Genomic DNA, 14,611 nt, shown 5'->3' on the forward strand with positions numbered 1-14,611 from the left:
AGGGGCACGGATGCCGGGCAGGCGCTGCACTGGGAGAGGGGCACAGATGCCGGGCAGGCACTGCATCGGGAGAGGGGCATGGATGCCAGGCAGGCGCTGCGCTGGGAGAGGGGCACGGATGCCGGGCAGGCGCTGCACTGGGAGAGGGGCATGGATGCCGGGCAGGCGCTGCGCTGGGAGAGGGGCACGGATGCCGGGGAGATTCTACTAGTCCCCTTGGTCTTCTGTGGTGAGAGACCAGGGCTGGGAGCTTGCTGGCTGACTCTTACAACAGCTTTTCTGCACTTCTCCCTTCGTCCCGGAAGCATTTCAGGACCAGGGGAATGTCAGCAGTCAGAGCTGGGCTGGTTTATGGAGACAGCCCCCTGGGCGCCCCTTTCACCACCACCAGCATAGTGAACACTATATAGTCCTTATATGCCACGCTCTGTTCTAAGCATTTTGTATATACTGTCTCCACTGAATCCTTGCAATGACACTGTGAGGTGGGTACTATTATTAATAGTCCCATTTTACAGATGAGAAAAACAGAGGCACAAAGAGGTTAAGTGACTTTCCCAAGGTCACACACACCTGGGGTCCAGGTTTTAAGCCAGAAGTGTAGCTTCAAAATCTGTCCTCTTATCTTCACTAGTAGGTGGCTAATGCCTGATGTGTAAGAGATACTCAGCAAATGGATCTTAAATTCAATCAAATACTCCTCAGTCACATTTTGTATCCTAAAGCTCCGAGACTGTCTGCTTTCAAAATCGGGTTCATTTCAAAAGCATTTCCAGTTCTTGATACTCTGCATTTACTAATCCTAGGTTCCCACAGAGCAACATCGATGTACTAATCGAATCATGAGAACTTGTGTATTGGGCCCTGAGAAAGTATCTACTCGCCTGCCCCTTGCCAAGTGCTGCTCACGGGGTGTGTGTGTGTGTCTGTGTGTGTGTGTGTGTGCATGCATGTGTGTGTGCACGTGTGTGTGCATTGAAAAGTTTTGCTGTCAGAGAGGCACACAGTGTCATTAACTTCACTCTCTGGGGCACGACGATCGAGAGCAATGTTTGGGATCCAGAGAGGAGGGAGATTTCTGTGTTGGGGGAGACTTGCGTCACATTAGATGTTTAGATGTGACCTGAGATGGACTGATGTTCATGGCGGGAGCCAACCCTGGGGCTGTACAAAGGAGTGAGTGGACGTCCCAGTGGTGGGACAATTATGGACTTGAAACTGAGACAGGAATTGGCTTCATGAGCATGACACGGAACAACCAGAATTTGTAGGAAGTTGCTTCCTGTTGTGTTCACTAGCACTGGAAAATAAGCATGCGCTCTGCACAGGGACAAGGGCAGAGCAGTTAGAGGGTGTCTGAAGCTCCACCTTGGGGTCTAGTTTGCTGGGGAAAGACTTCACAGGCATTTGTGTTGGGGGCGGTGGGTGTGCATCACCTAGATAGAGGCTGAGAAAACCAGATGTCTGCAGTGTTTCTCAGTAGGGGAACCACTGGCGTTTGGCGTGGGGCAAGACTATTCTGTGCACAGCAGGGCATTTAGCATCCTGGCCCTGGTCCTTTAAATGCCAGGAGTGTCCCCAGCCTCCAGTCATCGGCCCCTGCTTCTTTCCACATGCCCTCTAGGGGGTGCTGTTGCCCCGATTGAGAGCCACTGGTCTACACTGACCAGGCTGGCAACAGAAATGACCAAAGAAGACCATATGAGAAAAGAATGGACACACATGTGGACACAAGAAGTCTTTCCATCTCCTCCTGACTCAACTCAGAGAAAAACTATAGAGCAAATGTCATAATGAGAGGCAACGGACACAGCCTCCATGTCAGGGAGGCAGTAGGGAGGGGTGGGGGCTGTGGTGACCTGGAGAGCACTGGCCCTGGCTGGAGGGGGCAGCTGCTGCTCAGCTCAAGCCAGTGGTTAATGGGCAGCATGGTAAGCCCAGGGTGGTCATATCTTTTGGTCTTTCAAGAGATATTAGGAATCTGGATTTTTATTTGAAATTGCCTGATGCTTAAGCCACCAAATAAGAAGTTTTAAAACATGGTGTAATTGTTATCTATTGCTGCATAAAATACACAGGCTTGAAACAACCCTCGTTTATTATCTCACAGTTTGTGCGGGTCAGGGGTTCGGGCACCACTTGGCTGGGTCCTCTGTCAGGGCCTCACCAGCTGCAGGTGAGGTGTTGGCTCAGCTGCGTGCTCATCTGGGGACTGGATCAGGGAGGATGTGCTTCCAAACTCGCTCGTGTTGTTGGCAGCGCTTATTTCCTCGTTATTGTAGGACTGAGGCCCCTGGATTTTTATTGACTGTTGGCTGGAGGCTTCCCTGAGCTCCTAGAGGCCACCTTGTGCCCTTGCCACATGGGTCTCCCAATATGGCTGCCTATTCTTCAAAGACACCAGGGAGAGATGGTCTCCAGAGTGAGTCTGCCAGCACGTCTTATAAAATGGACTGTGACCATGGAGTGGCATTCCGTCACTTTTACCATGTCTATCGGCTAGAAGCAAGTCGCAGGTCCTACCCACGCTCAAGAGGAAAGGATTACACAAAGGCATTATTACCAGGAGTTGGGGGTCATAGTGGACCACCCTAGAGTTTATCTGCCACACATGGTATGAACCAAAACCAGATAAGCAGCTGAGTAAGACATGCTCTAGTCTGGATCCACTCATTTTTTGTTAGTTTTGGATGTCTGGGGCCAAGGCAGAGCTTTAGACTTGCTTATCTTAATGCTGTGGGAAGTGTGAAGAAGGGAGAGAGAGAGAGAGTGTACGTGTCTTGGATGGGCTGTATGAGAGGCGTCCTGGATTCCTGTGGACCATTCTTGCTGCTTCTGCTGAAGTGATGTCAATATAAGACAGCTCTGGTCGGGCGTTAGAAATTGCGAACGTTTCAGGGTATCCAGTCATCAAGTCGTCATCCTTAAAATGTCCTTAATATAGGGGGCCGGCCTGGTGGTGCAGTGGTTAAGTGTGCACGTTCTGCTTTGGCGCCCCGGAGTTCGCCAGTTCGGATCCCGGGTGTGGACATGGCACCGCTTGGCAAAAGCCATGCTTTGGTAGGCATCCCACATATAAGGTAGAGGAAGATGGGCACGGATGTTAGCTCAGGGCCAGTCTTCCTCAGCAAAAAGAGGAGGATTGGCAGCAGTCCTTGATACAATCACAGGACAATTAACTTAAATTTCTTCCAGGAAATGGAGGACCATCGATTTCTTACTCATATTTCCCTTTTTGGCTTCATCGTAGAGACAGAACTCTGTCCCAGAGCTCCCTTGTGGTGCAGTGCTGAGCTGTGGTAACTGCCCGGTATGTTTCAGTTGTGTGATTACCGCCGTCTCTCCCTGCTTGAAGGGAACTCTCTAGGAATAGGGACTTTCCTCGTTTCTGTGTCTCCAGCCCCCAAAAGAGGTCTTGGCGCAATAAATACTTGTTGAACGAATGAGTCGCTTCTCTTTGACGGGGAGAGTGAGTCTGTCCCTCAGCTGGGCTTCAGCCTGTTGTCCTCTCGTGTCGCTGCCTGTGGTTCCCGGGCCTCTCTTCTCCCCTCAGGCGCCCAGTACTTCAGCGAACCAAACCTTTGCTGTTCTCTCATCTCATCCTCGTCTTTCCTGCTTTTGTTTTTGTCTCTGTGCCTGTACCGAAGGTGTAATGTTCCCCTCAAATGCCTGTCCACCCGGAACCTTAGAATGTGACCTTATCCGGAGATAAGACCAATGCAGGTGTAACTAGTTGAGACGAGATCATACTGGATTAGGGACGGTCCTAAATCCATGACTGCTGTCCTTATGAGAAGGGCGGAGGACACACTGAGAGACACACAGCTAGAGCATCGTGTGACAAGGGAGGCAGAGATTGGAGAGATGTGTCTACCAGCCAGGGAATGCCAGGGATTATTGGCCACACCAGAAGCTGGAGGAGGCTTGGAACAGACTCACCTCAGAGGCTCCGGGACGCCAGCCCTCCGGATGCCAGGGGTGCAGACTGCTGGCCTCCAGAACTGTGAGAGAAGAACTTTTTGCTGTTTTCAGCCACTAATTTGTGGCACTTTGTTACGACACCCCTAGGAAACCAATACAGCTAGCAAAGAGTAAGGGAGACCCAACAGGGAATTTTGGGGGAAATGTGCTCCGTTAGATTGCCTGTGGAAGGCGTTGTGATTTGAGACTGGCCAAGTGTCTGTAGAGTCAGGGAAGAAATGATTGCGTTGTAGGAGTGCTCATTTGGTTGGGGAATCACACAGTGACAGTCTCGTCGAGGCATGGGAGAGCGGTTGAGGACCAGATCAGCTTCACGGGCTGATGGATCTTCCTGCAGAGGCAAACCTACTGGCGTCTCACTCTCAGAGCTGCCTTGGCTGGAGTGGAAAAGAAATTTCTAGAATTGCATTAGAAATAGCTGCAAAGCTCATTCTTATCTGTCCTTCTCTGTTGCTTCCAGGGACCCCATCGACTTTGCTGCTTATCTAGCTGTCTCCCAGGAAGTAAAAACAAACAAAACCAAAACCTCAAGGTGCCTGTTGTGGTAGAAACACTGAAATAATTAAAACCATTCTTTTGCTTGTAAAAATGTTAAATTTCTGATATGTCAAAAGTTATACATATAGTTTGCTTAATACGTGACTTTCTTAGGTGAAAGATTAAGTTGAGCAGGGAGACAAGAGAGGGGAAGACAGCCCCGCGGGAATGCGCATGCGCTGCTCTGGGGCGGTCCTAACCCGCGTGAAGATCCCCCTTGGCGCGTCTCTGTTCTCGGAGCTGATCTTCACGCCCTCCGGGACTCCGCTCTCATGACCACGTGCGTTTCCAGCACAGGTTGTCCGTTTGTCCTTCAAGATGGCGCCTGTTCTCTTTCGGACTCAGAGACCAACAGTGTCCTCAGTGTCCGAGTTTTCAGCCACCTGGACGGGGGTGCCCCGTGCTCTGTGGTCATCTGGGCAGGTCCAGCGCAGCGGGCTCCTCTCCCGGCCCCTCGCCCTGCCCTGTCATCTTCTCAAGTCTAAATCACCGTCTGAAACGAGTTCTCAGCAGGGCTGACTTTGCCAGCCTCCAGGTGCCTAGCGGGAGATGCATGCATCTCTCTCTCTGGTTAATTTATCACAGAGAAGGTGGTTTGCTGAGAGAATCCAAATTAAAAGGCTCTTTACAGTTTTGCCGACTCACACCCTGCAAGGGCTCCAGAGCGCAGGGCTGGGCTTATCCCAGAAAGCGCTTCAAACACCAGATGATCCCCGGCGCTCCTCTGCTTGGCAGAGTGGGATTGTCTGAACGTGTCCCAGACGGTCACCCAAAGGGTGTTCTGGGGCTCACCTGCATCAGAATGGCAGCTTGTTTACAGACACAGCGCTATGGCGACCCCCAGACCAGCGAGTCGGCGTCTCTTGAGGGTGGGTGCGGACGGTGGGATCAGCTGCACAGCTGCCTCCCATGTGCTTGAAAGCTCGAGGGTCTCTGGTCCACAGGGTTCCAGCGCCTTCACTCCCAACCCTGCCCTTGGCAGCTCTTGTATCTTACTGCGCATCTTCAGCCATCAAAGTCTGATATTTATGGAGCATCCAGAGACAGATGACATCTTAGACAGAGATCTTTCGTTTTACCAATATTTATCAAGTGCCTCCAATTTGCCAGGCGGGATATCAGAACCATGGATAAAGCAGGAAATGAAACATAGAAAACTACCTGCTCTCCTGGCGCCCACGTCCAGCGGAGGAGACAGATAACAGACAAGGGGAGCGCAGTGTGTGTTCTGTTTTAGACCGCGGGCCTAGGAGAGGTCACGGAGAAGGTGACATTTGCCCGAACCTGAAGGAGATTAGGGAGTGCGTCCTGCGGGTGCCTGTGGGGACCTTCCAGGCAGAGGGGACAGCAGGTGCAAAGTTTAGAGGCAGGAAGGCACGCGCTGTTTTAGGAACCACGAGGAAGTCAGTTCCGCAGTACAGAACGTTAGTGTGTTTTCACACACGTAGAATATGCATCTTTATGAACATTGTTGTTCAAAGCTACAAGGGTATTATGGGAAGTTTTTCTTTAGTCCAAGAATATTTGGCCAATTAAAATGAATCCACTGAAAATGGGAATGTAAAATCTCATAGAAAATAATGAGAAAAGGGAAATTTGTTTGGGATTCTTTTTCTTCCTTGAGAAATGAAATAAAGATCAGGAAAACAGGTTTGTTTTATCTTATAGTAAACCAAATTTAGGTTCAGTAATTCCCACTCTGTGCCAGTCAACAAAGCATGCGTTGCCCATTGAAAATTTGTTATTTTCCTCCAATTTTATATGACAGCGCAATATTGCGTTTTTCATTTCACACTTGACATTGCCAGTCGGATCACAAAAAAGGATCAATTTAGCAGAAATATTTGAGGGCTTCCACAGTTTTCCCGCGAGCATTGCTCTACTTTGCTGTTCAAACCGCTGTCTTTGGAAGCTCCTGTTGTCCTTGTTGATTTTCTCCTGTTCGTTTGTTGACTGTCAACAGCCAGCTCTTGCAAGTGGTTGTGGACCCCTGCTGGATTCTCTTTCTCAGTAGCTTTACTAGCATCTGTCAATCCTCCAATTTTACAAGATGTGCGGTTTCCCCTTGCGGTCGATTTGCATTGTATTTGCATTGTGGATACAGCTGATAGTCAGCAGGGCCCGACCAACCCAAACAGCAGAGACTCTGGACTGGTGAGTGGACGCAGAGAACGCTGACACCGAAGGGCCAAGTGGGAGCAGGGAGCGAGTTTTCCGAAGGATCAGTTCATCGACAAATAGTTTCTTAATCTGCCAGTTTATTCTTCTCTGTGTAATCCCGGAACTTCAAGAATTCAGGTTCTCGCGTTCTGCTTTGGCTGCCCAGGGTTTCACTGGTTTGGATCCTGAGTGCGGACATGGCACCAGTCATTGGGCCATGTTGAGGTGGCGTCCCACATGCCACAACTAGAAGGACCCACAACTAAAAATGTGCAACTGTGTGCTGGGGGGATTTGGGGATAAAAAAAGCAGGAAAAAGAAAAGAAGATTGGCAACACTTGTTAGCTCTGGTGCCAATCTTAAAAAAAAAAAAAGAAGTCAGATAAGTATTTGTGTAATGAAGACCCTATGGTAAATATGAATGTAAGTTTTTTGATGAATGTCAGAAAACAGTTGTTCTGTCAATGAGCCAAATATAGTCCTTGGATATGGGCCCCTGTGTGTCTTCCAGCAAAAGACATAAAAAGCCTGAGAGCACCAAACTACCATTTTTACACATCTGGTACGTCCCAAATAAGCATGTTTTTAGCCATTAGAACTTGCCTACTTGCATACCCCGCAAAACTGCACCCCGTGTCTGCTAGCCACGCACCCTAGAGCTAGGAGGCTTCCAGCCACAGCTGCCCTTTGGAGCCCTCTGAGCTGGAGAGATCCCCCTGTGCTGCTTCATGACGTCATGGGGACACGTAAGCCCCCTCTGATCCTCCCCTCCCCCCCCCAACCCCGGGGCTCGCTGGCCCTCCTCCCCTTCTGGGTGGCAGCCCCTCCTGCCGTATCGTTGGAGGGTCTAATGCCCTGAGGACTCCTGCAGCATTCAAATCTGTCAAATCGTAGCCCAGACGAAGCTTGTTGTGTGCCTCTGCCACCTGCTGGTCACGTCTTTCTCCTTGATGAGCCCCAAATCCCTCAAGCCCATCACAACGCTGGCTGGACCCAGCCTGAATCTTTTTCATATAGTTTTAGATATTGTAGTTTTTAAATAACAAGCCTTAAGAATATCACCAAGCCTAAAGATATTTCTCTAAACCAAACTTAATGAATATTCAACACGTGGATTTTTCTGGGCTTAGATTGCTCTAACAAATATAATCTAAAATTAAGAAGGGTTTGGACTAAGAACTGGAATTTAGGAAGAATTTTCTGACTTGCATTTGGGAGAGAGGCAGAACCTCAATAATCTGACTTGAGGCTTGTGTTTTTGGCGGCCAGTGTTCGTTTCTTCTGTTGTAACTGGAATTTCCTTTTGGAAGCCACACCTTGCTCACTCCTCCCGTGAGGTTCAGACGGGATTAACTTCATTCGTAGTCCATGGATGGTTTTAAATGATCACATCGGTGAGGACCCTATTTCCGGGAAAGGTCACATTCTGAGGTTCTGGGTGGACGTGAATGTTTGGGGGACAATATTCAGCCCACTACACGCACCCTTATTTCTTCCTCCCTTCAGAAGGAGGAGCCTCAGCATTGCAGACAGAGTGAGCTAGGGGCTGGGCCCGTGCAGCTGGAGCGAACTCGGGCTCTGCCTGTCAGGTGTCACAGCCCGAGGGGCAGGCTGGGGGTCGGAATCTCCAGACTCGATCCTGCCTCCCCGATGGACTTACCTTCTGATTTCGGTTCTGTTTCTTAATCTCTTGGTGCCACAGATTTCTCATTTGCAAACCTGGGGTAGTGACACCCACTCACAGTGTTGCTAAGAGGAGGAAGTGTGTTCTTAATGGTAAAGCATGAGACAATTTATGTAATGCCCCTGGGAGTGGCTGGCCTGTGGGCACGGCCTCAGTAAATCTTAGCTATTATAATTCCACAAGTATTTCTGAGCCGCACTGGGGTGCACACAGCTCCTGGCATTGAGTGGCCGTCGGTGTTTGGACGTGAATGTTTATTATCAGGGCATCACCACTGTTGTCTTCAGGTGTCGTGACGTCAAGTTGTCGCCATTCTTGCTTTTGCATAATTGTTAGTTAAGTTTCGTCATGAGCACTTTCCTCGTTGTGGCTTGTTGGAGTCACTCTAACATTAGTGGACATGCTCATCTAAATATTTTGGCTGGTGGATTTCCAATAGCCAGACTATATGTATCTTTTGTTGTCTAAATATGAGTCTCCTTTATCTCCTGTGGTTAGAGCGGAATTCCCTCCCCTGGCCACGCCCACACGATTTGCTTGTCTTGTGACAGCTCCAGTTGCCTCAGGTGGAGATGGGAGCAGAAGGAATACCTACCCCATGGGGTGGTGTGCAGATTACACGTGAATTATCATAATGAAAGGCACCGAACAGTGCTTGGCACATGGAAGGTGCCCGAGAAGTTTTGACCTCCGTTAATCAGTTCTTTTCTCACAGTTCAGTGGATACTGGGGGCACGTGGGCCATGGTCTTGGTCTGTGGCCAAAACCATCGGAGACTCGCTGGTCTGGACTGAGCCTTGTCCCTCTTTGCATTTCTTGGTGCTCCATGCACAGCTCCAGGAACTCAAGAACTTCCCCTGAGATGTTAGAGGACTACAGGGATAGTAAGTGGTAGGAAAGTATTTCAGGGTGTTGATGATTTCAGAGTTCTAATTGTCTGCCTCCCCAGGCAGACAGTGCAAGACTTGACCTACCCCAGCCAAGTTCAGGACTCTTCAAGCCCACCCTCACTTCTGACACCAACTGCAAGTTTGGGGGTCCCCAGGACCACTCTCAGGTTCAATAATTCACTGGAAGGACTCACAGAACTCAGCAACGCCATTGCCCTCACAGATATGTTATCACAGTGAAAAGATGCAGAGGAGGACCGGCCAAGGAGGAGGCACGTGGTGGGGTCCAGCAGAGGCCCAGGGGTGAGCTCCCAGTGTTCTCTCCCAGTGGAGAGAACAGATCTTCGTAATTCAGGTTTAGTGGACATCACCAAATAGTGTTCCAAAGATACTGACCCAAATTACACTCACCCAGCAGTACACACAAGTTCCCATTACTCCACATCCATGTCAACACATGCTATCTTCTGTCTTTTCGTTTTAGCCATTCTGATGGGACAATGCCTGTTTGGTTTTTGTATTGTACAAGGAGATTTTCTAGAGTGGATTGTTCATAGTAGTAATGATATGATAATTAAAAATAATAATTGAAAAGTTAAGACAAACACAGCCATGGAGTGCATCTGTCATGTTGTGGCTTCAGGCCCTTTGGAGATAATTTGTGGCTTTTGTGCTCACTGTTACTCTCCTTAGCATATATGAAACAGCATATAGCATCTCTTTATTGTGGTTTTTGAAGGGACTTTTGCAGCTTGAAAGTCCACTTTTGGGCAGGAGGTGGGCCCTAGAATGCCTGGAATCGGGGCGAGGCAAGTATTTGGTTTGGGGAGACTTCCTCTTTGCCTGGAAATTAGCCACATGAAAGTTTCTGGATCCCCTTGTGTTCCAGATTGCCGATGCAGCAGGGTCACGGGCTCGGGGCTGTCTTTGCCATAGCTCTGGGGAGCTACCAGAGTCAAAGGAGGCCTGTGCTGCAAGGAGACATGAGGACATTGGGGGGGAGACCGCAGTACCGCTAGGTGGGCTGGGAGGAGGGCGGGGATAGTGCCAAGCAGAGGGCTCGGATGTGGACAGCAAAGGACAGAGGATGGGGAGTGGAAACTGAGAGCCAGCGATGCTTCAGGGGAGAAAACAGACACGCCCAGGTGGCCAAACCTGGAGGGTAGTTGGTGGCTGGCTGCCCCGGGAGGGAAGGGCGTGGACAGCCTCTGCGATGGGCTGTCGTCTGGGCTCCAGACAACCAAGAAGAGGGGAGGAGATGGCTGCTGTCTCCAGCGCTTAGCAGCACGTAGAAAAGCATTCAGGATGTCATGGGGCCAATAAGCCCATCTGAGAAACCCCCGGGAGGCCGCCTTGCTCTGTCCCTTGCCTCCGTTCAAGTGCAGTACGGTCCCTCAGGTGCAGCAGCCCTGATGCATGGCCCGTAGGCACTGGGATGACTGTGCTGGTGGCTAAAATATGGAAAAATGTTACCTCCTCTTGGTTCAGGGTCACCATCCCGAGTCTGCCTCCTGCCCTCCCCCGGGACCCCCTGCACCTCTTTAGGACCAACAAGTACCACGTTCACACACGCGGAGCAGAGTGAGCTTTGTCCCTGCTTTAAATACTCTGTGAGATACTTGGCTCTTGTCACTGGCTGGCCACCTGCTTCTCAAACTCCCCGGGACCGTTCGCCTGTTGCAATGGCCTCTGTCAGGAAAAACAAAAAGATGGCAAAGGAGGACAGTGGGGAGGCACTGTGCATTGCATCCCATGGATCAACTGATACTGAGGGACGAGGTCCCTGAGGACAAGGGGACCTGTGCCTTGTTTCTGAATCAGAATGAAAGAACTAGTAATAAACAAAAACCTCGAAGGAGGTCTTCAGTGGTCATGCTGTACCTCCAAGACTGGAGGGAAGCGAGGGCTGGCAATTAGGGCTCAGTTAGCAGCTGGAAATGAAGACGTTGTAGTCACCAGATGTAACTACTGGGGCATCTGTCTGTCAGGCAATAGATGGTACAAGTGGGGTCATGAAAGAAACCCTGTGTGTGGGGGGCATAGCTGGGGTGGGGGAGGGGGTTTTGGGGTGAGAGGATCTGGTTTCTAAGCCTGGCTCTGCCATGGACCAGCTCTGTGACCTCCAGCTGGTTGCTCACTCCGGGGGTGGGAGGGTCACAGCTTGTTCTTCTGGACAGTGAGAACAATAGTGGTAATTCTGCCCATGGGGCTGCTTGATGAAAGAACTCTGTGAACCATTGCGTGCATGTGAAAGTACATGATAGGCTGTTAAAATAGCAAGTACTGATAGAAATGAGGAGGTGCCATGCAGAGTGGGAGGTCTCTGCTTATGGAGGCACGAGTTCTGGAACATTCTCTGCAATTGCCCCTTTGGCAGCAAGATGGAATGGCTGCAAGTAGGGACAGAACAGGATGCCTCTATTCATGCTTCGCATAAATTAATTCCTGGAACATCATGATGGCGATAAATAAGGCTTTGAGGAAGTGGCACGTTTAGTCACCAGAATTCCGCAGGAAGAGTGATCAAGTCAGGCCAAAGAATGGCATCTGGGTCTCTGGAGGGAACTGTCGTACTGCAGGGCTTTCTCAGGAAATCCCAGCCTTATGCAAGAGCTAGCAGGTGGATGTCTTAGCTCTGTGTAAAGACCTATAGGAAGCGGAATACAGGAAGCAGAAAGATTTCCTTCTAATCTAATTACTATGCAAGGATTTGAGTCTCCTAATTCCACCCCAGCTTCCTTACGGTAGGCAGCGAAATCGGGGCTTTAGGACCAGCCTCGAGTCCAGAACTCTCTCTCCTACTGCTTGAAATTCTGCCTTTAGAGATTCTCTTCTTTGAGTCTTAAAAGTTCTTTGATTTTGATAAATCCTCTTTTTAAGTTTTAGCCACTCCTGGGAGGGGCCATTCACCTGGTTTTTCCCCCTTTCCTTTCTTTTTTTATTGAGGCAAAATTCGTATAACATCAAATTAACACTTTCTGAGTGAAAACTTCCATAGCGTTCAGTAAATTGACAGTGTTGTGCAAACACTACCTCTGTCTAGTTCCAAAGAACTCTTGTCATCCTAAATGGAAACCCCATAGCTGTTGGTTAAGCGGTCACTCTCCACTCCTACCCACCAGCCCCTGGCAACCGCCAACACGCAGCTCTCTCTGTGGATTTACCTGTTCTGGATATTTTATATAAATGGCATCATACATTATGTGGTTTTTTGTGACTGGCTTCTTTCACCTAGAATAATGTTTTCAAGGGTCATCCACATTGAAGCATGGCTCATACTTCATTTCTTTTTATGGCTGAATAATATTCCATGCTATGTGTATACTACATTTTATTTATTCGTTCTTCAAATGATGCCATTTGGGTTGTTTTTGCCTATGGTAAATCGTGTTGCTATGAGCACGCGTGTATAAGCATTTGAGTATCTGTTTTCAGTTCTTTTGGGTCTATACCTAGGAGTGGAATTGCTGGATCATATGGCAGTTCTAGGTGGACATTTTTAATAACTGCCAAACTGTTTTCCACAGCAGCTGCACCATTTTACATTCCCACCAACAGTGCACGAGGGTTCCAATTTGTCCACATCCTCACCAACACTTGTTATTTTCCCTTTTATGAGTATAACTATCCTCGGGGGTGTGAGGTAGTATCTCGCTGTGGGTTTGGTTTGCATTTCCCTATCTGCTAATTGTGCTGAACATCTTCTCATGTACCTGTTGGATGTCTATATCTTTGGAGAAATGTCTAGTTAAGACCTTTGCCTTCTTTTAAATTGGGTTACTTGTCTTTTTTGTTGTTGCGTTACAAGAGCTCTTTATATATTCTGGATACTAGACCCTTATCAGATAAATGATTTGCAGCTATTTTCTCTCATTCTGCAGGTTGTTCTTTCATTTTCCTTCACCTGTTCCTATTGGTGTCTTGGACCCTGCTGTTAAGTGTGGATTTGATTAATTAATCTCTTGGAGGGAATCTTTGCTTCCAAGTTCTTGGTGGTGGTGGGATATTTGTCTTAATGGATCTGTCTTTGCTGATGCTCCTCTAACTCCCAACATACGAATCATGCATTCCTTTTGCTATATCTGTGGAGAAGGGTGCCAGAGCCCCACTGGGCATTTCTCGTTGGTCCACAGGCCTCTGGGGAGCAGAGGAGGGGTCAGGCACCTTTGTGGTCAAGCATGTGCTGACCTTCAGCAGCATTTGTTCATGTCCTTGGGAGTCCAAGTACATCCTTTTTGTATTACATGCATCTGTTAAGGCACCGCGAGCAGCGGGGCGCTCCACGGCCCTGTCTTCCTTCTGGTTGTTCTCCAGACACGTCCACAGCATCAGGACAAGTTCCAAGGCTGCTGTTGGAGAACTTGGGGCTGCCCGTACAGTCCCTGCTGTTCCCGAGGAGACACAGTGTGGTTTCAGGAGCAGGGGGCAGGTGGAAGACAGCCCAAGACCTGAGCTCTCGTTGGCCTTTTCTCAATGGCGGACGATCTGGGTCCTTGGATTCTTCCCTGGGGAGCTGAGTTCTGCAAACACCGTGCCAGGCACTGCCTGGCCACGTTATCCCGCCTGAATGCTGGTTTATTTTTCTCCTGAGGACTGCGTGCTCCCACTGTCTCCTTCTCACAGTGTGGTCACTGCAGCCGCCTCCTCCTCAGTCCCCTGGGTGGGACAATCCCCTGGACTTGCAGAGTCCCTACAGCCTCTTTTTCCCCCTCCCACCTCGTGTGGACCCTCCCCCATCTCCAGGTGAGGAACAGGCCCCACGGCTTCCAGCCCCTCCTGCCCAGACACAGCTGTCTGCTTTCCGTCCCACGGGGACCCCTGAAACAGAAAGGGATCTGGTTCCCAACACACGGATTAAACAGGAAATTAACACACGTGGCCAGTGCTGGAGGTCCTTCTTCACGTGCTTGCAAAAGTAACAGGGCACTTGGTTTTCAAAGGAAAGCCATTTACTGCCACTCTTCCTTACATCTCCCAGAGGAAAGGGGAGGTCTGCTCTAACTCTATTTTTTACTACCCATTTCCAGCTAAAATGGTTATGTATCTATATATTTCTTTCTCTACCCCACAGAATTAAGGCAGCAGCAGGTGTGAAAATAACAGCAGTGAGAGTCAGCAGTGAAGACCAATGGGCAGTGCAGGAGGAAATAGATAACGGCAGCGTTCAGACCACGGCCGCCCTCACCTGTGTGGGCCACCTCCCGGACGTGCAGAGCAGGTGAGCGCTGAGGTCCTCAGGGCGCCTCGGCAGTGAGGGTTGGGGTGGCTGCAAAAGCTGGCAGCAAAATAATGTGTGTGTAAATAAAGCGATGCCGCTGCATTTAACGGGAAATGCGTTCCTTTCAGCTCATGGGCGCAG

The 14,611-nt window shown here is 49.5% G+C and overlaps 1 protein-coding gene across 3 annotated transcripts in view; it reads left to right on the forward strand.

Annotated features, from left to right (window-relative positions):
• Positions 1-14,611, forward strand: part of TMEM132B (transmembrane protein 132B) — a 354,765-nt gene that overhangs the window by 178,404 nt on the left and 161,750 nt on the right. For all 3 annotated transcript variants that reach the window (XM_023647326.2, XM_023647325.2, XM_070275517.1), the window contains one exon: positions 14,324-14,470. In XM_023647326.2, the coding sequence (XP_023503094.2) occupies positions 14,324-14,470 (147 nt within the window). The remainder of the gene's footprint in view (positions 1-14,323; positions 14,471-14,611) is intronic.

The sequence above is a fragment of the Equus caballus genome, chromosome 8 (genome assembly GCF_041296265.1).
Source record: "Equus caballus isolate H_3958 breed thoroughbred chromosome 8, TB-T2T, whole genome shotgun sequence".
In the NCBI taxonomy this organism is placed as follows: Eukaryota; Metazoa; Chordata; class Mammalia; order Perissodactyla; family Equidae; genus Equus; species Equus caballus.